The sequence below is a fragment of the Sebastes fasciatus genome, chromosome 5 (assembly GCF_043250625.1).
Source record: "Sebastes fasciatus isolate fSebFas1 chromosome 5, fSebFas1.pri, whole genome shotgun sequence".
In the NCBI taxonomy this organism is placed as follows: Eukaryota; Metazoa; Chordata; class Actinopteri; order Perciformes; family Sebastidae; genus Sebastes; species Sebastes fasciatus.
Window position 1 is genome coordinate 19,175,602 of NC_133799.1, and position 24,314 is coordinate 19,199,915.

Genomic DNA, 24,314 nt, shown 5'->3' on the forward strand with positions numbered 1-24,314 from the left:
CCTCAGCCTATTCACAGCAGCTCAGTCTCAGCTGTGGTTTTGCTGCCCTCTAGCCACAACACTGTTCACTACAATGACAACAACTAAAGCATTTCAAGTGACATGTTTATTTGCTCTTTAAGGCACATCCAATTTATGCACTTATTTCCACCAAACCTCCTTCCTGTAGTGTGACACATGTATAAAAAGGATCATAGGATGTTCAGTTAAGGCACGTGGTGCCATGTACAGTAGGTTTGAGAGTCGCAGAAAGACATTTGTCATAAAAATAATAAACCCTGTGTTGTGATACCTTAAAGTCTGTCTTGTACTGCAGCTCTTTGTGATGTGAAATCCACAATCAAACCAATCTATCTATAATTACATTTGATCAAAGTACAATGGGAATAAAGCACCACAGCCTTTTTTGTCAAGCGTTTGTTTCACAATGAAATGAAACCGATTTTTTTTTTTTTTACAAGCATCCCATAGCATAACCATCCCATATTAAGTGTCTCATTTCTACTTGATGCCTTCATCATTATAGTATATGTAAGAAATATTTGGGTCTTTATTTGATAACTTAAGTATTTTTCAACCTGGACGCTATTTTCCCATGTTTTAATGTTTAAGTGACTAATGGGGATTATAGGGCTGTGTATGACAATAATCTAGCGATAGAATACATATCATGATACAGGGGTTATGATTCAATATATTGGGATATATTGAGCTCCTGTTAGCACGGTGATATATTGCGTTTACATTTTTTAAAATCGAATTTTAGGAAAACTGTCATAGTATAAAGAACACACCATCATATGCATAAAATCTGAGTAAGATTTTTTTTAACTTTTTTATGCATTCAGAACAGTTGGATCTGCATTTGCATTTATTACAGTCCCTGTAACATCCAACATCATCATAGCACTACTTTAATCTTTGCATGTAAACTATTGATTACAAATTTATAGTGGTTTTGAGAATCTATACAGTATCACAAAACGTAATATTGCGATATGTCCAGTATTGAGGGAGAACGCTGTAGACGGCAGCTGCTAAACGGGCTGCAATGTAATTGCTCTGGGCAACCTGGCACCGTCATTTCAAAAAGTTGTCCCTATTAGTCACTTGGACACAAAAACATGGGAAAAATAGGGTTCTCCAGGTTGAAAAATCACAAAAGTTACCCTTTAAAACCACTGCTACTAGCCTCAGAATGACCAGAGTCACCCAGTAAGATGTCTGATAGATAGGCGGTAGTTAAGTGCTTTGACTAAAAGTTCAAGAGTGACTATTAATGTCCCCTAGCACCCTTCATGTTCTATCCTCTCCTCTGCTGCCACAGGCAGGATGAGGTGAGAAATACGACTCCACAGTCCACCGTACTTGTCAAGGTCCATCCTGTCAAAAGACACTGGATGGCCATCGGAGAGGAACTTCTTCTGAAGATGGTCGTCCACCATTTCCTCCACGGCACTCAAACGAGTGTCGGCAGGAATCTCCTCTTCCTCCCCCAGCAGTACCGTGAAGATCAGACAAGTCTTCTTGTAGGCGGCGTTCTCGTGGTCGCAGTAGCGATAAAAAATAAGCGTGGAGCCCGGAGGCAGCTCCTCGAAGCGGTTAATGACAGCCACGGGTTTGTCTCCTTCAAAAGCTCCCTGCAGCTTGCTGTCGATGTCCAGTTTGACCTGGTCGCTGTCCTGGCTGGCTTTGCTGGCTCCGTCGATGTGCAGGAAGGAGGCGTTGAGGGAGGAGGAGAAGGCGGAGGCCAGGCTCTGAGCCAGGCAGTGCAGCGTCCTCTCAGCCCTGTGGCCTGCAGTCAGGATCAGACTGACTGGCTCTGTGGGCTGGGCTGTCTGGAGGTGCCTCAGCAGGTGGATCTTGCTCCTGCTCCAGAGCTCAGCACGCTGGTGAGGGAACTGAGTCTTTACTTTTTCCAATTGCCTGAGGAAGATGTCTATTTGCCGCACACCGTCTTTCTGAGGTGGTGACTCAGGTTGGAAGAGATGCTGCCCCAGGATCATGGCAAGAACTAACACCAATATACCTGCTATCGGGTATATACTACTTCCTGTGAAGAGAAGGCACGTGTGTTGTTTCTAGTAATCACAATGACACTAAAAAGAAACAAGAGAAGATAAAAGTAAGGATAAATTAACAAGATTACCTCCATGATTTACAATAACCACTGGAGCTGCAGGTTCAGCTTCAGCAGTCTCCGCAGTGGCCGGACCGATGGTTTCAACATCTTCCTCTGTCTGTGGGTAGGAGGTTGTGATCTCCTCTACATCATTTTCTTCCTTCTCCAGGTCGCTTCCATCATCTGACCAATGGGAGAGAAAAACTGGTTAACACAAACTAAACTAAACAGACTGCTGGAAGTCACTTGTGCAGCTACATGTTCATACTCCTTCACTGGCTTCCCACCAGAGAACACTGCCTGTTGTGTCAAGGCCGTTACACACCAACAGCTTTTTTGCATTTTTGTGTTTTTGTGTATAAAAACCTTTAGACTGAAACACCAAAAAGCAGAAAGCTAAAGGAAAAAAAGAGAATTTCCAGTCATTGAAATTTCAGAAAAATCAGATTCACCCTCTCCAGCTTCAGTGGTTGTGTTTATAGTGTCTAGGGTTTCTTCATCTGGTCCATCTACTTGGTCATCCTTTCTGTCACCCGGGGTTGGTGGGCTGGTTGTTTCTGGTGTGTTCTTATCCCCAGTGTGGTATTCTCCTGATAACATGAGAATAGTTTAACCTCCACAGCAGCTCAGGTATCAGTGTCAAAGGTCCAGTGCAATGAGAGTTTAATCTCATAGTTGTAAAAGATAGGTTCACAATTTTTAAGTCCATCATATAACAATACTCACATGTGCCAACATGCACATTGAAACAGTCGCAATAATAACAACGCGTTAATGCAAATTTGTTTTAACGCCACAAATTTCTTTAACGCATTAACGCAACATGTGATTTTTAATTAACCTATTAAGAATCTGACGGATCTTTCTGAGGTTGTAGCATGCTCAGTTTTAAAGCTAGAGTGAAGATACTGGCATCATATGAAACTATAAAACCTAAGTAATCCATTGGTACCAACCAATACCAATGAAACTGGCATGGCCTTTTTCAAAGGGGTCTCTTGACCTCCCACCTGAAGATATGTGAATGAAAATGGGTCTTATGGTTACCCATGGGTCTCCCATTTACAGACATGCCCACTTTATAATATCACATATGTTTGGGGCAAGTCATAGTCAAGTCAGCACACTGACAGCTGTTGTTGGCTGTTGGGCTTGAGTTTGCCATGTTATGATTTGAGCATATTTTTTTAATGCTAAATGCAGTACCTGTGAGGGTTTCTGGACAATATTTGTCATTGTTTTGTGTTGTTAATTGATTTCCAATAATAAAAAATACATATATTTTCATAAAGCAAGCATATTTGCCCACTCTCATGTTGATAAAAGTATTAAATACTTGACAAAACTCCCTTTAAGGTACGTTTTAAACAAATACAAAAATGTGTGATTAATCGTGATTAAATATTTTAATCGATTGACAGCCCTAGAGTAAATATAAATGCCCTGGCTCTTTGACTACAATGGATAATGTCTGAATCAGTTGTTATAACGCTTAGACAGGAACACTCACTGGAAATCTCCTCAGCTGTCACGGTTGGTTGCTCATTTCTTGGTGCCTCCCTGTTGTAATCGCCATGACTTCCTTTATCGGCCTGAAGCAGCCTGCTGCTGCTCTCCTTCACAATCAGCATGGTGTCGTCATCTGAAGGTGAAGATCCTTCTGTAGGAGGCACCGTCCTCTTTTCAGCTGAATCATCGTCTGTAGTAAAAAACAGAAATCAAGGGTCATCTAAGTTATAGTCTAACTGAATGGCTACCGTTTCATTTTCAATACCTAAGAAACTTATCTTCATTTCTATTCCTTATCTGGTATATGGTCATTTGCTTTTTCTTCAACATACCTTTTGCTTTACAAGCTTATTTACAATAACTTTACATAGATAAGTGTAGGTGAGACATATCAAAATAGTTAACACTGACAAACTTCTGTAACAGCACTGCAAAATGCAGTCACTTTGGGTTCAGTGCAATGAATGTTTGTCTATGAAAGACTATTTGATGGAAAAGAAACATTGATATTATACTGTATACTTGCTTTTAACATCTGGCAGCTCCATTTCTCCACCATTGTCGTTGTTAGTCTCTCTTTTTGTGGATGCAGATGATGAAGCTGAATCTTGTTAGGTGGGACAGAGACCATAATTGATTAGTACAGTAGATGCAGAAACACATTTGGTAAAGACACTATTGAATGGATTACTATTGACCTTGCTTGCACATCTTACCTTCTGATAGCTGCTGCTTGATAATATCAGTCTCCTCCTGTTTGCTCTCATCAAAAGCTGAGACATGATCCATATTTGTGGACGGTGTTTCTTCTTCCTTGCCTTCTGATAAAAAGTGAATAATGGCACATATGTAAATGTTTTGTACACTCGGTATCTGTCCTTTTGTCATTGATGTTTTAGTAACGTTACCTGCTGTGTGGTGGTGATCTCTGTCTTGCTCTGCCATGTCTTTGGATGGGGGGCACGTCACTCAAGAGATGGTTCAAAGCTGCATAAAAAAAAAATAGGTATATAGCACATTTTTAATGCTAAATTCCGAGCATATTTATACGTTTTAGACAGATTCATGTCAGATGTTCAAAGTCTCAAGTGATGTTGTAAACCTGCTTGTATAACGTTATCTGACAACAGGGACAGGCTGTTCTCTTTACAACAGTCTTAACTCTCAATTAACATGGTTTGAAAAAAAAAGAGTGACACACCAAAAAACTGACAATAACCCGATATTTTCAGGTGGAATTTCATTCATTCATTCATTCTCACTGTGCAATATCATTTTCCACTTGTGCAATTTTGTTAATAGTCTGTTTATTGCCAATACTGTATACACTGCTCCTATTGTTATACTTCCTTCTATTTAAATGGTTCATATTGTGTTACACTTTGTTTAGCTCTTTTTTTTTACTGTGTTAGCTGATGCATCTTGTTTTTTTTGCACTATCCCCTTTGCTGCTGTACACTGCAAATTTCCCCACTGCGGGACTAATAATGGAATAACTTATCGTGTCTTATCTTAATGCAAGGCTTCCTGAACTTACTATTCAAACTCAAAGTTGGAAACATTGTCTGTTTCGAGTGCCCTGGGGTTTACTGAATTTGTTGTGCTAGCAGACATTGTAAGCTGGCTTGATATACATGACTGGCTTTTCCCAAAAGTTTCTCATCTGGGAAACCTCTCTCAAAAGGACATTGTTTATGGACTTGTCATGGACAACAACAAAGATGACTTTCTGGTGAATAACATTCTCGTTCTTGGAAAATTTTACTTGCACAAATCCAAGTATATGAAATTGAAACCTATAGGTTTAATGTGTTTCATTCTGAGTTTATTTCTTAGGCAAGGCAAGGCAAGGCAGCTTTATTTGTATAGCACATTTCAACAACAGGGCAATTCAAAGTGCTTTACAGAAACATTCAAGAACATTGCGACAAAGTGCAAAAGAACATTAAGACATAATTAAAACAGTTAAAGATTAGAAAATAAAAACAAGCTAAAAATAAAAGCTAGGATAGAAACTAAAATAGCGTAAAACACAAAAGAGTAAAAGTTCTAGTGCAGTATCAGATCATTATCTGGTTTAATGAAAGGCAGCCGCAAACAGGAAAGTTTTAAGCTTTGTTTTAAAAGAGCTCAGAGTTGAAGCGGTCCTGCAGTTTTCTGGGAGCTTGTTCCAGATATTTGGTGCATAAAAACTGAATGCTGCTTCTGCATGTTTAGTTCTGACCCTGGGGACACTAAGCAGACCTGATCCAGATGACCTGAGAGGTCTGGATGGTTTATAACACAGCAGAAGATCGGAAATATATTTTGGCCCTAAACCATTTAGTGCTTTGTAAACCAGCAGCAGTATTTTGAAATCAATTCTCTGAGAGACAGGCAGCCAGTGTAGAGACTTCAGAACTGGACTGATGTGATCCACTTTGTTGGTCTTAGTGAGGACTCTAGCAGGTTCTGAATCAGCTGCAGCTGTTTGATTGCTTTTTTAGGAAGACCGGTAAAGACGCCGTTACAGTAGTCAAGTCGGCTGAAGATAAATGCATGGACTAGTTTTTCCAAATCCTGCTGAGACATCAGTCCTCTAATTCTTCTTATATTCTTCAGGTGATAGTAGGCTGTCTTTGTAATTGTCTTTATATGGCTGTTAAAGCTCAGGTCAGAGTCCATGACTACACCAAGGTTTCTGGCTTGGTCCGAGCTTTTTAACATCACAGATTGTAGGTGAGCACTAACCTTTAATCTTTCCTTTTTGGCTGCAAAAACTACGACCTCATTTTTGTCTTTGTTCAGCTTACATAAAAGCCCTTAAAGTCATGAAAAACAAAAATGGATTGAAACTTCTTAGTATAATAGAAGAATATGAATTACAGGTATACAGCCCTACAGCCCTTAATTTAATTCATTATTATTTTCATGTATAATTTTACATATTGTATTTGTTCTTGTTCTGAATGCACCTTGTTCTTTTACTCTAATGCAATGACCTATGAGCCATGTTGTTTGTAAATTTGAATTTGTTCAATAAAAAAAACAAAAAACAAAGCAGACATTGTAAGCAAACCTAAGATATAGTAGTTAGCCAGCTAGGTAGATAATAAACATGCTAAAAAGCATTTAACTAATAGAATGAATCATCTGTAAACTGTTGCTTAGCTACCAACTAGCCACGTAGCTAACGAGTTAACTGACAGTTAGCAGGATAGTACATGGCTTTACTCTATAAGGACTGCCTTTGTGTGACTTAAATAACATATACAGTTTATTATAAATACTTAAATCTTACCAAACGTACCCTCGATCACATCGCCGTGGAGTATAAACGCAGTATAATAACGCTTCCTTATCTGTTCAGCTTGAAGTGTGTCGCACTGACAGGTCAACAAGATCCAGGCGGAACGTTCTTCAGCAGTTTCCATGGGGATAACTAAAGATGTGGTATTTCCGGTTTCCGGTTCATCAACGTCTGTCGTCCTGTCCGTCACCAAATGGTTCCCCTCACAACTATAGGGAAGTCAGAGAAGCTTGTTTAGTTTGTGAATCGATGTTTCGTCGTCGTTTTGATTAATCGCTCGAGTTATTAAACATAAATGGATTCCAGGGTTGCTGAAAGTAAGACGTCTCGGCCGTTGAGACGATCGACCAGACAGACTTCAGGTAACGTTAAAGGTGAGCAGCGAGCAGGACTGTTGACATGACAACTAGCTAGCTAGCTTAGCCACCCGAAGCTAGTTTCATATTCATCTTTATAAGTATTTCATATTTATCTTTATCTTTATAAGTTTCTCATATTTATCTTTATAAGTTTCTCATATTTATATTTATAAGTTTCTCATATTTATCTTTATAAGTTTCTCATATTCATCTTTATAAGTTTCTCATATTTATATTTATATTTATAAGTTTCTCATATTTATCTTTATAAGTTTCTCATATTTATATTTATATTTATAAGTTTCTCATATTCATCTTTATAAGTTTCTCATATTTATATTTATATTTATAAGTTTCTCATATTTATCTTTATAAGTTTCTCATATTTATATTTATAAGTTTCTCATATTTATCTTTATAAGTTTCTCATATTTATATTTATATTTATAAGTTTCTCATATTTATCTTTATAAGTTTCTCATATTTATATTTATAAGTATCTCATATTTATATTTATAAGTATCTCATATTTATCTTTATAAGTTTCTCATATTCATCTTTATAAGTTTCTCATATTTATCTTTATAAGTTTCTCATATTTATATTTATAAGTATCTCATATTTATCTTTATCTTTATAAGTTTCTCATATTTATCTTTATAAGTTTCTCATATTTATATTTATAAGTTTCTCATATTTATCTTTATAAGTTTCTCATATTTATATTTATAAGTATCTCATATTTATCTTTATAAGTTTCTCATATTCATCTTTATAAGTTTCTCATATTCATCTTTATAAGTTTCTCATATTTATATTTATATTTATAAGTTTCTCATATTTATCTTTATAAGTTTCTCATATTTATATTTATATTTATAAGTTTCTCATATTTATCTTTATAAGTTTCTCATATTCATCTTTATAAGTTTCTCATATTTATCTTTATAAGTTTCTCATATTTATATTTATAAGTATCTCATATTTATCTTTATAAGTATCTCATATTTATATTTATAAGTATCTCATATTTATCTTTATAAGTTTCTCATATTTATCTTTATAAGTATCTCATATTTATATTTATAAGTATCTCATATTTATCTTTATAAGTTTCTCATATTCATCTTTATAAGTTTCTCATATTTATCTTTATAAGTTTCTCATATTTATATTTATAAGTATCTCATATTTATCTTTATAAGTATCTCATATTTATCTTTAGAAGTATGTCATATTTATATTTATATACTATAATAAAAAAAACTATCAATGTAGACAGTCCTCAGACTTGGAGATTGCAAGCAAAATGAGCTTTATGTTAACATGTAATAATTATTTGGAAATTATTCTACAGTGGTTGGGGACACTCACTCAGTAAAAATAATGTCTTTATGCTCCTTCTTTAGCATTGAGTTTTGAAGCGACCCCCAGAGGTCCTTTAAAGAGGACCAGAAAAGGTTTAAAAAATCAAGCTCCTGTTGCAGCTGTCAATGGTTCCAGAGATTCGGAGACTGACTCAGAGGATGAAGGTGGGATGCTCCAGTTAACAGTATTTGTTTTATTAATTACTATGAAAGTTATAAAACCTCAGTCTGTACTATTCAAGGTGTTGGTGGTGGTGAAATACTGAGACTCCAATTTCCCTTTTAACAGAGTCCCCCAGCAAGAAGAAGCGGCCGGACACTGGAGAAGCAGTGGGAGGCAGCGGTGATGAGAATGAGATGGATGTCCAGGAATCAGTTGAAGATCCTGAGAACAATGAAGACCAGGAAATGGATCTTATACAGGATCCCTCTCATGACACTCAGCTACCAAAAACATGCAAAGGTAAGGGCTGCCACTAATGAATATTTCCATCATTGATCAATCTGACTATTTTTTTTGGTTATTCATTAAAAAAAGAAGAATCTCCCTCACAATTCCAGAGCCAAAAGAGAAAACTTCATATTGCTTGTTTTATGCAACCAATAGTCCACAATTTAAATTTAAATCATTGACAATTATATACAACTCAGAAAGGCAGTACATTCTCACACTTTTGCTTGATAAATTACTTAAAAGATTAACAAATTATCAAAAGTGTTGATACTTTTTTGTATGAGTGACTAACCAATTAATCGACTAATTGTTTCAGCACCAGCCAAAGTTACATGCTTAGTGATTTTGGTAAATAATGCAATGTTATTCGAGCACAGTAGGGATGCAAGGATCCAACTTTTTCAGTCCTGATACCGATAGCGGTACCTGGGCTTTGGGTATCGGTCGATACAGAGTACCGATCCGATACCAGTGTTTGAGCCAGTGTAATAAGCTTAAGTATGCCTCACTTTGTGGAAGTGACTGATCATTCGTTTATGTGTAAGGCAAAGGCTTGACTTAAACATCGCTTTCCTAACATTGTAAAACAAAATGTAACAAATAAATACAAAGATAGAAATTTACTGAATTATTTATTATTAAAATAAATCGTGCACCAGTAACATGGTAAAAAAAAGTCTTCAATATTAAATGGATTGTTTGTAACTTTTTAATCGTATAAATGTAGCGGGTCGGGACACATGCACGCTCCCAAATGCGCGCTCGCGTGTGGCTGCTGTACTCGTCTCCTCTGCCTGCTTGCCTTCACTCAGACAGCGCGCGCGTTCTCGCGTACTCGCTCCACCTCTAGACGTGAACGCGCGCTCACTACACACTGCAGAAGAGTTAGTTTAGCTCTGAGAATATCTAGTGAATGTACAGCGGACGTTTGGGCAGAAATAACTGCTGCAGCTCCTCCAGACCAACAGAGGTTTTCCATGTCTTATGAAGTGACGGGGCTCTGCAACGAGAAACTTTGTCGTCTCGTTACCGACCGGGTGTCGGTGTTTTTCTGCGGCTGCGGTCGGAGACGAGACGTTACTCGCTGCAGAGCCCCGCTGCCTCAGCCTGCCTCAGCCTGCGCTGAGGCAGGAAAAGCCAACACTAGGATCAGCATTGATTCATGGAGAGACCTTCGTCTGGTCAGCTAACATTACTGCCAAGCAGCTGAAATATAGAGTGATATTGTGGTTTTAGCTGACGTGTGTCGCTTCACTGTTTTGAGCGATGCTCGTTCATGTCTATGTAGAGCGAGCGAGCGAGCGCGAGCTCAACGCTGACTTTCATTGATTTCACGGCCACAGCTGTAGCTGTTAACAAGCATTTCTAAAAGTTACAAATAGTCCCTTTAACTGGAATTACAATTCAAGTGTAAACCTTTTTAATGCAGCAACAAATTGGTCAAAACTTAAACAGGAATTCATATTCTTATATATAATGTATATAGTATATAAACATAAAATTGAATAGATGGGCCCCATAGTCACCGATACCCGATCCAGCTTTTTGAGTCGGTATCGGTGCATCCTACACCAAAGCAGAACAATGAATTAATAATTACTTACTTATCTATTAATTTGCTATGCATGCAGGTACTATCAAATGACAAACATGGCATCTTGGTGTACTTTGATTATTTATGGCATTATTAACTTTTGATTCCCAAGACTTCTTGCCACCATCAGAACTTATCACTGGCAGTTTAACGGTTTTATCTAAATCAAGGTTTTCTCTCTGTTTATATCAGGTGCCCATGGAGATATAAATTTATCCCCTCGTGTTGTGCTCGGTGAACGCTACAGATCCAGTCATGCTGTAAATGAAGATGCAGACAGGATAAAAACCAAGCGAGGTAGGAAAAGCCTATAGCTCCATTCTGCATGGGGACGATTACATCAAGGGAGGATAATACAGTCGTCCTAATCTGGCTTGTTTGTTTTCAGTAACACAATCAACAAAAGGATCTGTAGCACCGACCAAATCTGCCACACAAATCAGACCAACGGCCAACAGAAATGATTTGCCGATTCCCAAGATCACCAGCATGGCCGACTACAAGAAGAAGATGGAGGCCAAAGTCATGAGCCCTGGTATTATAGACATTTCTATTTAGCCAGATTGTAGTCAAGAAAATTGCAATTTCCTGTCCATTGGATTTACATCTCTAAAAGATTATCCAATTTTTACATTGATAAATTCTGCCTCACCTTTAGGTATGCCGACAGTTAACCACCATATCCCAAGTGTGTATCCAGCCTCGGAGAAATCCTACAGAACACGACAACGAGTGAATAACATCCCGCCACAGAAAGAAACTATTCAGCACAAAAAACAAGGTATTGCAGCAGCTTCAACTGAATATTTCAGTCATTAGCAACATCTAATGTATCTGTGGCATGTTTTTACATTGATTCAATGAGATTTTCTCTTTTACAAGGGATAAAGAAAGCAGTTGTTATCAGGAGAAGCTCTGGATATTCCTGTAGAGGTAAGCTAAAGTCATTTTAAAAGTGCTATTGATAACATTGGTAACATTCAGCCACTAGACGTTGCACTCTTCCTCCCCTGTTCCATTGCTTTCACTTCACAACAAGTGGTTCCCAGTTCGTTGCACAACCTGCATATTTTGTGGTCGAGTGGAGTCAGGCAGACAGACAGTCATGTCAAGTGATGAATCTTTTGTGGATGAGTAATGAAGTCATTTTGCAACATGTAGCTATAGGCCTACATTAGGTGTATGTGTGTGTGTCGCTCTCCCACTGCTGTAATTCGGACGTCCTTCAAGATGGAGCGCTGAGATTGATTTCCGGGTCACAAAACGGAGGAGACGAGGAGGCACAAAATTGAGAAATTAAAAGAGCCCTATGGCTGTTAGTAGTAGTTGTTGGTTTTGTTTAAATATGCCAAATTGTAATTTTATGGGTATTGTTGTTCGGACAATTAAGCTAAGACAGCTAACGGTAAAGTATTCACATAGAGGCGGCCTCCTTTATCGCTGAGCATTTGGGATTGGTACCAGAGTGAAGCCAGGCGCTTAATCTGTTTTTTTCCACACTAACATGCAACTCGATCACTGACGACCCAGAGAAACGTGATACCCTTGTCATTATACTATTGACTCACAAGCCTTGTTAGAAGTGAACCGAAGTGAGAACCAAACGTCAGATATCTTCCACAGAGATAAACAAAACATTAATTTTAGACACAATTTTTTTAAATGATTAATTCACAATCATAATATTTTTTTGCACCTTTTTAAAAGCTCTATGGATGTATCATTATTTGTTTTAATTATTCAGCTACATAATTATCAATAAGACCTTTAATTACATTATATTTACACCCAGAAACTTGTTCTACATTATTTGCAATACAACATTTGAATGTGGCCTTGTGTCCTTCCAGGATTCATGTGGTGTTTATGGCGTTTGGTTCTCTTGGTGCTGCTCGGTTCGGCCCTCTTGCTGGCATGCAAGATCATCCCTGTACTCAAAAAGACTGCAGATAGTGGACCGCATCCATCCAGGGCTGTAACGCCAGAAATATTTGCAGACCAGTTGTCTCTTCTTGAGACTCAGTTTCCTAGTCAGCGGCCTGACTTGTGGAAGAGGAGCAAGATCCACCTGGAGAAGCATCTGAAAACAGCCCATCCTACAGAGCCAGTCAGTCTGATCTTTACTGCAGGCCGCAGGGCTGAGAGGACGCTGCACTGCCTGGCTCAGAGCCTGGCCTCTTCCTTCTCTTCTGCCCTCAACGCCTCCGTCCTCCACATCGACGGAGCCAGTAAAGCCAGCCAGGACAGCGATGACGTGAAGCTGGACATTGACAACCAGTTGCGAGCCGCCTTCGGAGGAGACAAACCCGTGGCGGTCATTCACCGCTTCGAAGAACTGCCTCCAGGCTCCACCCTAATTTTTTATCGCTACTGCGACCACGAGAGCGCCGCGTACAAGCGGGTGTTCCTGTTGTTTACTGTGCTACTTCCTCAAGACGAGGTCAGGAGCGAGCTGAGTCTCAAGGGAGTGGAGGAGATGGTGCACGACTATGTCAAGGAACGGCTGGTGGACTCCAGCAACCACACTGGCTTCAGTGAGATGGATATTGACAAGTACGGTGGACTGTGGAGCCGCATCTCCCACCTGGTCTTACCTGTGGTGTCTGAGCAGAAAGTAGAGCAGAAAGGATGCTGATGAACCGTCAGAGAGGAAGTCAGAGTACCACTTTGGACCAGCCTGGTCCGTGCAGGAGCTATGAACCAGAGAAGAAACATGTCAATATAACGTGTGTGCTGTTACATTTCACATATAGACTTGAATTAAAATGTTTGAAGGTTGTATTGATCGCTCTCTCTCTGTCGGAGATGAGATTGTACTCACGCAGCAGTACAATGCCCATCCTTACGCTTTTGCGTAAAGATGTGACAGTGGCACGATCATTCCACCTCCAAAGTAGGGTATGAAATGCATATTCTCATGCAGATTTTGTATACAATATATAGTTTGACTGATTTGTTTTCTCCTTGTTCTATATCATAAATCTGCACTTTGTTTAACAGCTTTTTAACCCATTTAAGGAGAGTTTTTGGTGAATTGTCAGCATGATTTCTTCTTTGGAACTGACAAAAAAAAAATTATTTTCCGTTGACATCTGTTGTTTTAGGTGTAAATTCATATTTCTGGTTCTGTATCAAATCTCTCAGACAACTGTATATTTCTGTTTAAGATCCCCATTGATATGTGTGTCCCTTCATTTAATTATCTTGTGTACACAATTGGATTTGCACTGAAAATGTTTGCTTTAACTATCCTTCTTATCAAGAGTGCTGGCTTTTATTAAGATAACTATTTTATATTCTTTCTTGTTTTCTGAATATGTATATTTGTGATATGTTGTGTCTTTCCTAGATTGGAATATTTTTTGATAGCTGTATATATGTATTGAATATAAAGAAAAAGCTTTGTTCTTTGCACCTGTTGTCAAGAAACGACTGAAATGTATTTAGAATGTTTTCAACTCAGAAACATACAGTTTCTCACTAAGTGATTTGAATTTGTAAAAATTAAATATTCGTTAGCAAGTCACAAAATGTGCCTTAAACACACTCATTGGACTATATCTGAAACACTCATCAATCGTTTGATACTGTATCTTGACAAATTCAGAACCCAAACAAGGTTTCTCTGCTTTTTTTCTGATTTGTGCACATTTCAAAATACAGAAACATGTTCTTTACCATGATACCACTCATTCCTCTTATGTTGTAATTCTGAGATGAATTTGTTTTTGCTCACATGAATATGTGTATATATTCAATAAAGATTATTTTGATAACTTGAAGAGTTAATAATTAATGTAGCTCACAGTTGCGCTTCCTCTCTGTGTGCCTAGTTTCTGTAACCATGGTGGAGAAGAGTCCTCCACTGGTGACATTTGACTTCATAACAACTGAAGATCACTTGGACTTTTCTATGTGTAATAAAGCCAAGAATATGGATCTGCTTTTGTTAATAAGTAGTGTTAGATAAGTTATAGTTAAGAGATAGAGAGAGTGAAGGTCCCACAACATCTGTCAGTGTACGGTATCCAGCTTTGGAATCAGGAAGTTCCAACTGTAAAACACAGCAGGAGTTCAATCATTTACTAAGATGTTGAGATGTATGACTCAGTGCTGAAGATAATTAACTATTTATGGATTAAAATAACAGCAGAAGTTTAATCAATAGTTAAGGGATTGATAGGTGTGCCTCAATATCTTGGCAATGGTTTGATAATTGGGTGAGTCATCTACCTGAACGTGGATGTAGCTGAAGGTTGCTCCCTTCCAAAGAACCATAAAAAGGATTATAAATGAATCACGCCCTGCTGTAGACACAAACATGACTGGAGATAAAAAATTAGGGCCAAATTATTTTTACAATTTTTATTATTTTATTTAGTATATAAATATTTGTTTACATAGTAAACAACTGTGATTTACACATTAACATTAATAATTCAATCTCAACCATTCACATGGGTTTGACTTGTGTATGGGGAGTTGTCTACATTTTTCTTTTTGAACTCTGTAGAATTGCTGCTGACTGTTGTCCTTTTGTTCGTTCGCATGATGACAGTAATAACATGACACCAAATTAGTTCATAAAAGAAAAAAAGACATAAGGAAAAGAAGAAAAGTAAAGATCCTTGTGGCCTCCACCTACTGCATTGCTAGACCTTGAAGGTGCTAAATGCGAGATTGGGAGCATTTCTATTGCCTCCGCACGGCTTTCAACATGGCGACGGCTGTGACAACAGTGAAAACAACGGCAACAGTCCTGACAGATATAACTGTTAATTTGAAAGGAACCAAGGACGGGTGCTACCCTTCCGCGACAGCACCTTGGTCAGGATGGCGTTATCAGCTGTAACCACCGTATGAGAGCAGTGCAGAGCGGCAGCCGTGAGCTAGCCAGTGGGGCACGCTTGCATGTACGAACATGTATTAAAAGGAACGCACGGCCGGCCCGGCTATGTAAACAAAGCACGGAGAACCTCTGATTACAACATGCACAGAGTGAGAGTGACTTCATTCTCTGCTCAGGTAGACATTACTCCTCTATATCTTTACATAGCAAATAGTTGTTTGCTGCTACTGTATATTAAGGCAGTCCTTGTATTAAAACCCTGGAAGTTAATTTCAGTAATCTGAGTGATCTGCAACACTTTTGTCCGCGAATTTGTCTACATAGTCCTCTTATCATTTTAGTTTTTCAATCCAGAACAAAAAGGGAGTAAAATGCAATTCAGTTGAGTGGCATCATGCACTGCTATAAAAGTATTTTACAGTGTGGCTCACACGAGAATAACACACATTAATAGTATTACAGACATCTCTGCTGCTATTTATTGAACTGCCTATCGAAGTACCAAAGATGATTTATGCCTATTTGTATGTTGTCTTTGTGGAAAAATTCCGATATTATATCAAGACAACTTATGGTAAAACTTTATATCTTTATCACTCTCATTTCATATTCATCACCGTGACACATTTTATTCATCTTTACACACTGAACTAGGCATTTCCTCAACCTCAGATACTCAAGAACAGGCTGAGTCATGACGTCAACAGGCTGAGTCATGACGTCAGCAGACTGACTCAGACTTTATGATCCACAGTATTTACTGTATGGGCTCTAGTTTCATCTGATTGACTTACCTTTGCCCTTAAACACACCACAAGGGAGGAGGTTCATATCACGAGTGAGTGCTCCACATGTGCAATCCTTCTGATACCATCTATGTTTATGAATACAGTATTTCAGCTATATGAAGTAGAGCTTGGCTTGTTTTTCATAAGAGAAGCACAACACCAGGGTATGATCACACCGCTAAAACATTCCCTCCGTGATGCCTGCGCCTGGTACATGGAGATACATAAGTATAAGTGAGTGTATCTTCAGCAAATATTTGCAGTTTGGCCTTGATGAGGCTTAACTCTGATAAGAAGAGACATGACCTGATTTATTAAACTTCCTTTGAAGGAGGTAATAAGTAAACACTGAAACATGTCTGTTTAGTCTACCTGGTGTGTGCTGGTATGAAATTAGACAGCATTTTCAACTATGTTGAGATTTGAATCAATCAATCACGAGGCCCCAACCATTGAAACACAATTTCACATTATCAACATACATTTTAATAACCTTTACAAAAGCCACTATTTAGATAGAGAAAGATGGATTTATTTTTTCCCCCAGGGAAGGGGGGATTTGCAGGTCACAGCAGCAGAATACGAACAAACCACAATATACAGAGAATAGTGCAAAAACAAGTGTCATACATAAGTACTAATGTAAAAGTAAAAAGTATGCCCTATTAAGGATGTGCATGCATACAAGTGTGCAAATAGCAGTAAGGAAGCTGGGATTTTAATACAATTTTAAGGCTGCCAATCGATTAAAATATTTAAACGCGATTAATCGCATGATTGTCCATAGTTAATCGTGATTAGCAAATTAATCTATTATTGGAAATCAATTAACAACACAAAACAATTACAAATATTGTCCAGAAACCCTCACAGGTACTGCATTTAGCATAACAAATATGCTCAAATCATAACATGGCAAACTCAAGCCCAACAGGCAACAACAGCTGTCAGTGTGTCAGTGTGCTGACTTGACTATGACTTGCCCCAAAACTGCATGTGATTATCATAAAGTGGACATGTCTGTAAAGGGGAGACTCGTGGGTACCCATAGAACCCATTTTTATTCACATATCTTGAGGTCAGAGGTCAAGGGACAGTTTTTCCTCGGCAAAATTTTGCCCAACTTTGGAGCGCTATTTAACCTCTTTCGCCACAAGCTAGTATGACATGGTTGGTGCCAATGGATTCCTTAGGTTTTCTAGTTTCATATTATAAAGTAAAATAGTGGCGTTAAAAATATTTTGCATTGAAAGCCCTATTAAATTTATATTCATGAATAACTTAAAAAATGCGTTACAAAATACATGAATCTGAAAAACAACCGTGAATTACATGCAAACAAAGTACCAGCACACTTTCATGCACTTTCCTACTTTTCCTGACATTTAAATAACCCAACAGCGACAACTACAGCGAAACACAAGTTTCCAACTAAGAGGATCACTGAGACGGCAATAACGATCCCTTCGGCTGCTCTGAGCGTCTGTGGTGAAAAACAGAAAAACAGAAATGAACTTGCATCTTTACTGTAATGTATGACTTGTTATTGTGTAGTCAGTTGTCATGACAATACAACATGTTATCAATGTTATTGTCATGATGATGTTATCAATGTTATTGTCATGATGTGGACAGGCTCTCACCTCTTTTCTTTGTTGCTTCCAACATTTTGGACTCCCTGTAACAGAAAATAGTGACAAATATTATTTTGTTCTTCATAAGAATCCACACTATATTTCATGTGTATTATTATCATTATTCACACAGTGCTATTCTACACGTCATTCACCTATTTTGCTTCTCCCCAGTATTGCTGTTCGTTGAGTACTGATTATGAAATCCCAAATTACAAACAGGAGAATCCACACTGTGTAAGCGACCATCACTTTCAGAAGCCAAGAGTGTTTCCTGTAGCTGATTCTTATTCCAATCCTGCAGTTTTCAGTCTCCATAACACCAACAAAGATGACAGCAACTGTGTGGGAAACAGATTTGGAAATAAAAGCAAAGAGATGATGCGAGCTGCGACATTGGTTAGCTTGTCTCTGTTGTTTTAAAGCAATAGTTTGACATTTTGGGAAATGTGCTTATTTGCATTCTTGCTGAAAGTTTGTGACAAAACCAAGCACCACCCACCGGCTGGAGCAAACTATCTCATTTTATAGCTAAACAGTACATTACAATATTTTATTACATGAGTAACTCAAAACTCATGCACTACTAAAAATAGCCTTTTATCATATTTGCTCAAAGTTACCAACTGCAGCTTTAAAGCAGCACTAGTTAGAATTGGAACAAATATTATAAAAGGTATTTTTATAAAATGGTCACTATATCCTGACAGTAGTACATGAGACAGGCAAGATTTGTCAGACCGGGGAAAACAACAAATCAGAGCTGAGCTGGAGCCTTGCCGTCTCTGAGCAGCTGTCAATCACTCTCAAACTCCGATCAAACGGTCAAACTAGGCAGCACTGATCAAATATGAATTAATATTCTGTTACTCTAATGCCTGTTTCTCGCATAAAATGTGAAAAATTGTGATCTGGCAGCCATGTTGAGATAAGTCGAGGAAATCCCAAGCACCGCCCACCAGCCGGAGCAAACTTTCTCATTTTACAGCTAAACAGTACACTACAAGATGTTTCTGAAAACATTTGAGGAAAGCTGTAGGCATTACAGTAACAGAATATAGATTCATATTTGATCAGCGCTGCCTAGTTTGACTGTTTGGTAGGAGTTCGGGAGTGATTGACAGCTGCCTCTGTTGAATGAACAGCCAATAGGAACGCTGTCTCTCTGAAATGAACTGTGATTGGCCAAAGTCTCCCGTCACAGGCTACATTTTTGTAAAGCCTGAAAACAGAGCCATAAGGAGGTGCGGAAGTCTAGTTTTCCCTCAGAACACTTGAATCACAATATGCTGAAAGGTTATTATGGAATTTTTGCCCAATGATGCTAAAAACATTCTGCCTACTGTCACTTTAACTCTCAGCAAGAATGCAAACAAGCGTATTTCCCAAAACGTCAAACTATTGCTTTAAAGACATTAAGCAAGTCTTCTCACAGAGAGAAATGAACGTAGTAAAGTTGACTACTTTAACAATTAAAATCCGGTGAATCACCTTACTTGTAAAAATCTGATGGATGACGGAACACACTTTGACAGTGATGTCACAGATCTCCTTTCTTGAACAGAACAAAAGAGAAACAAAAACAGCTGTGCACAAAGTGTTGATGTAAGGGTCAAGTCAAATATTCAGGCAGAAGAGGAAGTTGAACTCACAGTTCATGACTGGGTCCAATTGGCAGACAGAGGATTACCAGCTCTACGAAATTAATCACTATCGCCATACACACAAGAGTAATGAGAGTGATCTAAACATGCCCACACAGAAACACATATACACACACATTACATATAACCATTTATAATATACAATTCAGGCATTTGGATGTAGATTTAGAGAAATGTTGTACACCACTTATGATTACTCACGTTAATGTGTTCAGCCACACAAAACAAGACCAAGGTCAAGAATTCAACTGCTGCACAAAGCAGACTCCACGTTATCTTTGACACCTACATAAGAAATAAAATACACTTTCAATTATATTAATAAACCTGAATAATTAGTATCCATTAGGTTTGTACACATAAGCACAGACTGAGCCAACAAATGACATAGCATTTATAGCTATATGCTGATCAGAAAACAGAAAATGCGTGCATGTAAATAACTCTCTATATAGTTTTTATTGTTAGTGGCGGGGTCTGCCATTTCAACACGCTCTCACCCCAACTTGTCATATACTTTCTAACGCACTGGGCACCCCAACTATGACGCTCCACTACGGTCGCAGTAAACATGTAGTTAACATTGTGAATTAAAACAAAAACACTTGCTTAGGTTTAGACAACAAAACCTCTTTGTTAGGTTTAGGAAAAAAACAACATGGTTTGGCTTAAAATGACTATGTTTGTAAAGTGAAAGTGAAACTTAACGTAACCTTAGGAGCTGTCTAAGACCTGTGTTTGTTGGACCCAGTGGGCTACCTCCGGGTCTGAGAAGTGAAGCCAATGCTGAAGTGCCTTAAACTTGTGTTTTTTCTAAAAGCCAGCAGGGGGCGACTCCTGTGGTTGCAAAAAGACGTCTGATTGTATAGAAGTCTATGAGAAAATGAGCCTACTTCTCACTTGATTTATTACCTCAGTAAATATTGTAAACATGAGTACATGGTCTCAATTGCTAGTTTCAAGTCTTCTTCAATACTGCATAATGTTCATTTAGTAAATTATGGTTCCATTTAGAGTCAAATAGACCATAAAGCAGGGTATACTTTAGGGTGTGGCTACCTTGTGATTGACAGGTCGCTACCACGGCATTGTCCAGTCTGGGAGTTGGCCGTGTTTTCGTCTTAGTGCTTTAACCCTTTCACAGTGTGTTTTCAGTTCATGAAAGTTAATTGTAACATTTTTGGTCGCCTGAAAACGTCTTATTTAGCGTTCGGTTTTACTTAGCTACACCCTCTCGTGTCACTTATCACGTCCAGATGGCGATGGCCAAAATGCTGAGCTCGAGGCTTCAAAATGAAAGTCCACAAACCAATGAGTGACGTCACTGTGACTACATCCACTTACAATCTATGGTTGGACCCCTACACCACCCGTCTCACCCACCCTATGTCCCTACGCTGTTTATACTTCGTCACCACACTCCCCGACCACTTTCTCTGAGCGTTCGAAATTACGATTGACAGTTACTATGACAACACAAGCCCCCCAACTCATGCCTTACCCTATTTAGACGACGAGAAAAGGGATTGTTGGGGAGGGTGTCGAATATAGTATGCAGTGCCTGAGGAGAGATAGAGCGAGAGAGAGATTAATATTTTTATATAATTTTCTTTGGAAGGACTTTAGTGTGACAGGATTTATTGGGTGAAGTGAGTATATATATACCATTTTGACTCCCCCCGTGGAACTGCCGGCAATCATTGCTAACAAACCTATCTGAGATAAATCAAGAGAAACGAGGAGTTGTGTAAATAAAAATGTTGGCGTTTACATATTAATGCATAGATTTCTGCACAATGTCAACAAAACATCTATGTGTCCCTCCTTACCCCGAATGTCTTGGGGGCCTCTGTTGGCATAGGGCTTGTAGTATTACTTGGCTCAGAGGTTGTAGTAGTACTTGGCGTAGTGCTTGTAGTAGTACTTAGCTCAGTGCTTGTAGTAGTACTTGGCTCAGTGCTTGTAGTAGTATTTGGCTCAGTGCTTGTACTAGTACTTGGCTCAGTGCTTGTAGTAGTACTTGGCTCAGTGCTTGCAGTAGTACTTGGCTCAGTGCCTGTAGTAGTACTTGGCTCAGTGCTTGTAGTAGTACTTGGCTCAGTGCCTGTAGTAGTACTTGGTTCAGTGCTTGTAGTAGTACTTGGCTCAGTGCCTGTAGTAGTACTTGGCTCAGTGCTTGTAGTAGTACTTGGTGTTGTTATGATGGGGATTTCCTTATCCACTGGTCGCCAGAATGTGTTATAATACTCAACGAATGTGACTCTGAAACATATCAGACAGGCACAGATGTCAATCATTTTGCTCCGCATTGTAATGCGTAATTTTGGAGGTCAGTCAAAGTGTACAAATACCTGAAAAAGATGCCATCGTCTATTTCCGGCGATGTCCAGTTAACTCGAAATAAAGTCTTTCTCTGATCGTTGCGTTGACTGACAGCCGAGTCCTGAGGAGAGAGACAAAAGCAGAAAATAAGGAAATGTTTATCATAATTACACGTTTTGTTCAGCAAGATAATCTTCACAAATGGATGCCTCTTTTATGATTTTTGAAGTGTAAATGCATCGCCAGAAGTAAAAAGCTAACGTTAGGCTATAGACAAACTACACCACAGTCACATGAACGTGAGTTTACGCAACAAGGCTGTAAAGGCGGACAAGTCGGCGTGATGACGTTTAGTAGTTTTATTTAGCCACTTGTTAGCTACTGCCATTTTCAAGACACAGAAAGACTTCAAAATTCATAAGTGGGGTATTTATTGATGTATTTTACTAAAAACCCATTCAAAACACCCATTGACTTCCAGACGAGGGAACCAGAATTGCTAAAATGCTACCTCATTTACGGGTTTTAGGACTCATTCCTGTAGCACTCTACGCTATGATTGGCCAGTCTGTGTTTGAGGGGTGTGAGTTATACGGGTCAATTAAATGTGTTAATTAAAATAGTAATGGAAAGTGTGAATATTCAATGAATCAATTCAATGCATTTATTACCTTTAATAATGATGAAATGGGATGGTTACTTACTGCTGCGCCATTGCACCGCAAGAGTCGAGCACTATGAGACTCAAGAGCGATGAATTTTCCAACAGGAACATCGCTTCCTGGCTTTCGAGCCTGCAATATAAACCCCCTGAACTCTGTGGATTGCTTGCTCCGGAGAATAACTGGAAAATAGTATGAAGATTCATCGGGGAGAAGGTGGACGGACAGAAAATAAAGACAGAGATAATTATATCCTTGCACTTAGTGAATGACCGCTGCAACAAAGATCGATAGTGATAAGCTTCCATCCAGAGTTCTCCGTACCTGTAATAGGGTCTCCCTCATTGCCGAGTTTGTAATCAATCTCAAAGGGCAGTTCAGTGTCCTGAGGGCGTAATTCTTTATCATCTCTTAAATGCGTAACTAACATTGATTGACATGACCGTGTATCATTGAAGAGGCCATCTCCATACCCATGCACTTTTGTGATGATGTTAAGGCCAATCAAGATCCACAGCCACATCTGTAAAACAAAATGACTTCTTCAGACTTCTTCATACACATTCAGTCACTGGGGAATAATAACCTTTACCTGACAATAAGTATCATTAGTCCTCCAACTTTTGAACAATGCAGCACAACAGAGCTACAATTCCCTCACTGTTCATCCAATATAATATATAAACACCCTTAAATGAAAGTCAGCTATTGTTCGATTGCAAATGCAGTTTGTTCAACAGTCAACTCAAGGATTCTCTTAGAATTGCTTGAAATATGAAATGTGTATATGAACTTCTTTTATAAATAGGAATAATTTAACCCATTCGTGCCCGCAACTGAATTTTTTTAATTTCCTGTATTCTCTGGGCTTGCTTAAACACAAATGTGAAGAAATTCTCAGAATCGGTAAAACCTTTTTTTTTTTACCAGGGACTAGTGTTTTTGTAATAGACTCCATTATATTTTATAAATAGTAGTCCCACCTGTTTCAAATACGATTTAGTATGATAAGAAGACTGCTGTATCTCAGAAACTACATGCAGCACAATCAAGTATTCCGTATCAATGAACTCAGAACAAGTTGAATATAGATGATATGCAAACATATGGAGTGTAAAAAGAATATTTCATAGAGAAAATATTTAGTAAACATTATGTTAGCGTTTTTCCTCATTTTTATAAAAATCCTGACTTTGACTATTGATAAAAGTCAGATTTTTCATGTGATCTAAAAATTTCAAAGTTGTACTTTTAGATACTTGCACAATGTATGTCCATACCAAATTATTTGAAGATTTTTATTCCAATCCGAACAAATGTTTTGGCATTTTTCCTTATCATACTAAATATAGTCTTTGGACACAACTGGGTTGAACATAATTAGGCCTAAAAGAGATCTCTCTTACCGTTTCATTCAAATTCAAACTTGGATTTATGGCATTTTAAGACCTCAATGTCAAATAATTAAATATACAATGATAATAACAACTGTTTCCTCTTACCTTAAAATGTTTGTTGACAACGCCCGATACCATGAAACCACAAGTTAAGATGTCACACTACAACCTTAGACACTTGGACCTTAGAACTTGCTGTTTAAGTCTCTTTAAGAAAAACAGAAGAAACCTCAGAAGTGGATCCTCCTTCCGTGACAGTTAGGTGTGCAGTGTGTGCTAGAGAGCAGCAACAACTTAGCGGACA

At 38.3% G+C, this 24,314-nt stretch overlaps 2 protein-coding genes and 2 long non-coding RNA genes across 9 annotated transcripts; 1 reads left to right on the top strand and 3 right to left on the bottom strand.

The window, feature by feature from the left end:
- Positions 1–91: 91 nt before the first annotated feature.
- LOC141767849 (uncharacterized) lies at positions 92–7,059 on the bottom strand. Of its 4 annotated transcripts, none has more exons than XM_074635531.1 (8): positions 6,921–7,059; positions 4,540–4,618; positions 4,348–4,449; positions 4,158–4,238; positions 3,633–3,821; positions 2,575–2,712; positions 2,150–2,305; positions 92–2,053 (listed from the first exon to the last, which is right to left on the bottom strand). In XM_074635531.1, the coding sequence occupies exons 2-8, from the start codon at positions 4,574–4,576 to the stop codon at positions 1,287–1,289; spliced, it is 1,470 nt and encodes a 489-aa protein (XP_074491632.1). In that variant the 5' UTR covers positions 4,577–4,618; positions 6,921–7,059; the 3' UTR covers positions 92–1,286. The 4 variants fall into 4 exon arrangements, with proteins under 4 accessions (XP_074491632.1, XP_074491633.1, XP_074491631.1 ...); XM_074635532.1 differs by having other exon boundaries at positions 4,158–4,232; positions 4,348–4,452; XM_074635530.1 differs by having other exon boundaries at positions 4,348–4,452.
- A 21-nt stretch (positions 7,060–7,080) lies between these two features.
- On the top strand, positions 7,081–14,476 carry LOC141767848 (uncharacterized). Of its 2 annotated transcripts, none has more exons than XM_074635526.1 (8): positions 7,081–7,294; positions 8,689–8,811; positions 8,936–9,109; positions 10,887–10,991; positions 11,083–11,229; positions 11,353–11,475; positions 11,577–11,627; positions 12,545–14,476. In XM_074635526.1, the coding sequence occupies exons 1-8, from the start codon at positions 7,216–7,218 to the stop codon at positions 13,327–13,329; spliced, it is 1,587 nt and encodes a 528-aa protein (XP_074491627.1). In that variant the 5' UTR covers positions 7,081–7,215; the 3' UTR covers positions 13,330–14,476. The 2 variants fall into 2 exon arrangements, with proteins under 2 accessions (XP_074491627.1, XP_074491629.1); XM_074635528.1 differs by having other exon boundaries at positions 7,081–7,282.
- Positions 14,477–16,841: 2,365 nt separating this feature from the next.
- Positions 16,842–21,339, bottom strand: LOC141767864 (uncharacterized). The gene is made up of 7 exons (XR_012593950.1): positions 21,131–21,339; positions 19,831–19,914; positions 19,618–19,709; positions 19,462–19,520; positions 18,121–18,306; positions 17,975–18,009; positions 16,842–17,814 (listed from the first exon to the last, which is right to left on the bottom strand). It is a non-coding gene; the product is annotated as an uncharacterized LOC141767864 (long non-coding RNA).
- Positions 21,340–21,487: 148 nt separating this feature from the next.
- LOC141767866 (uncharacterized) lies at positions 21,488–22,960 on the bottom strand. 2 transcript variants are annotated; one of them, XR_012593953.1, is made up of 4 exons: positions 22,938–22,960; positions 22,656–22,795; positions 21,981–22,072; positions 21,488–21,891 (listed from the first exon to the last, which is right to left on the bottom strand). It is a non-coding gene; the product is annotated as an uncharacterized LOC141767866 (long non-coding RNA). The 2 variants fall into 2 exon arrangements; XR_012593952.1 differs by lacking the exon at positions 22,938–22,960 and having other exon boundaries at positions 22,656–22,931.
- Between the last annotated feature and the right edge of the window lie 1,354 nt (positions 22,961–24,314).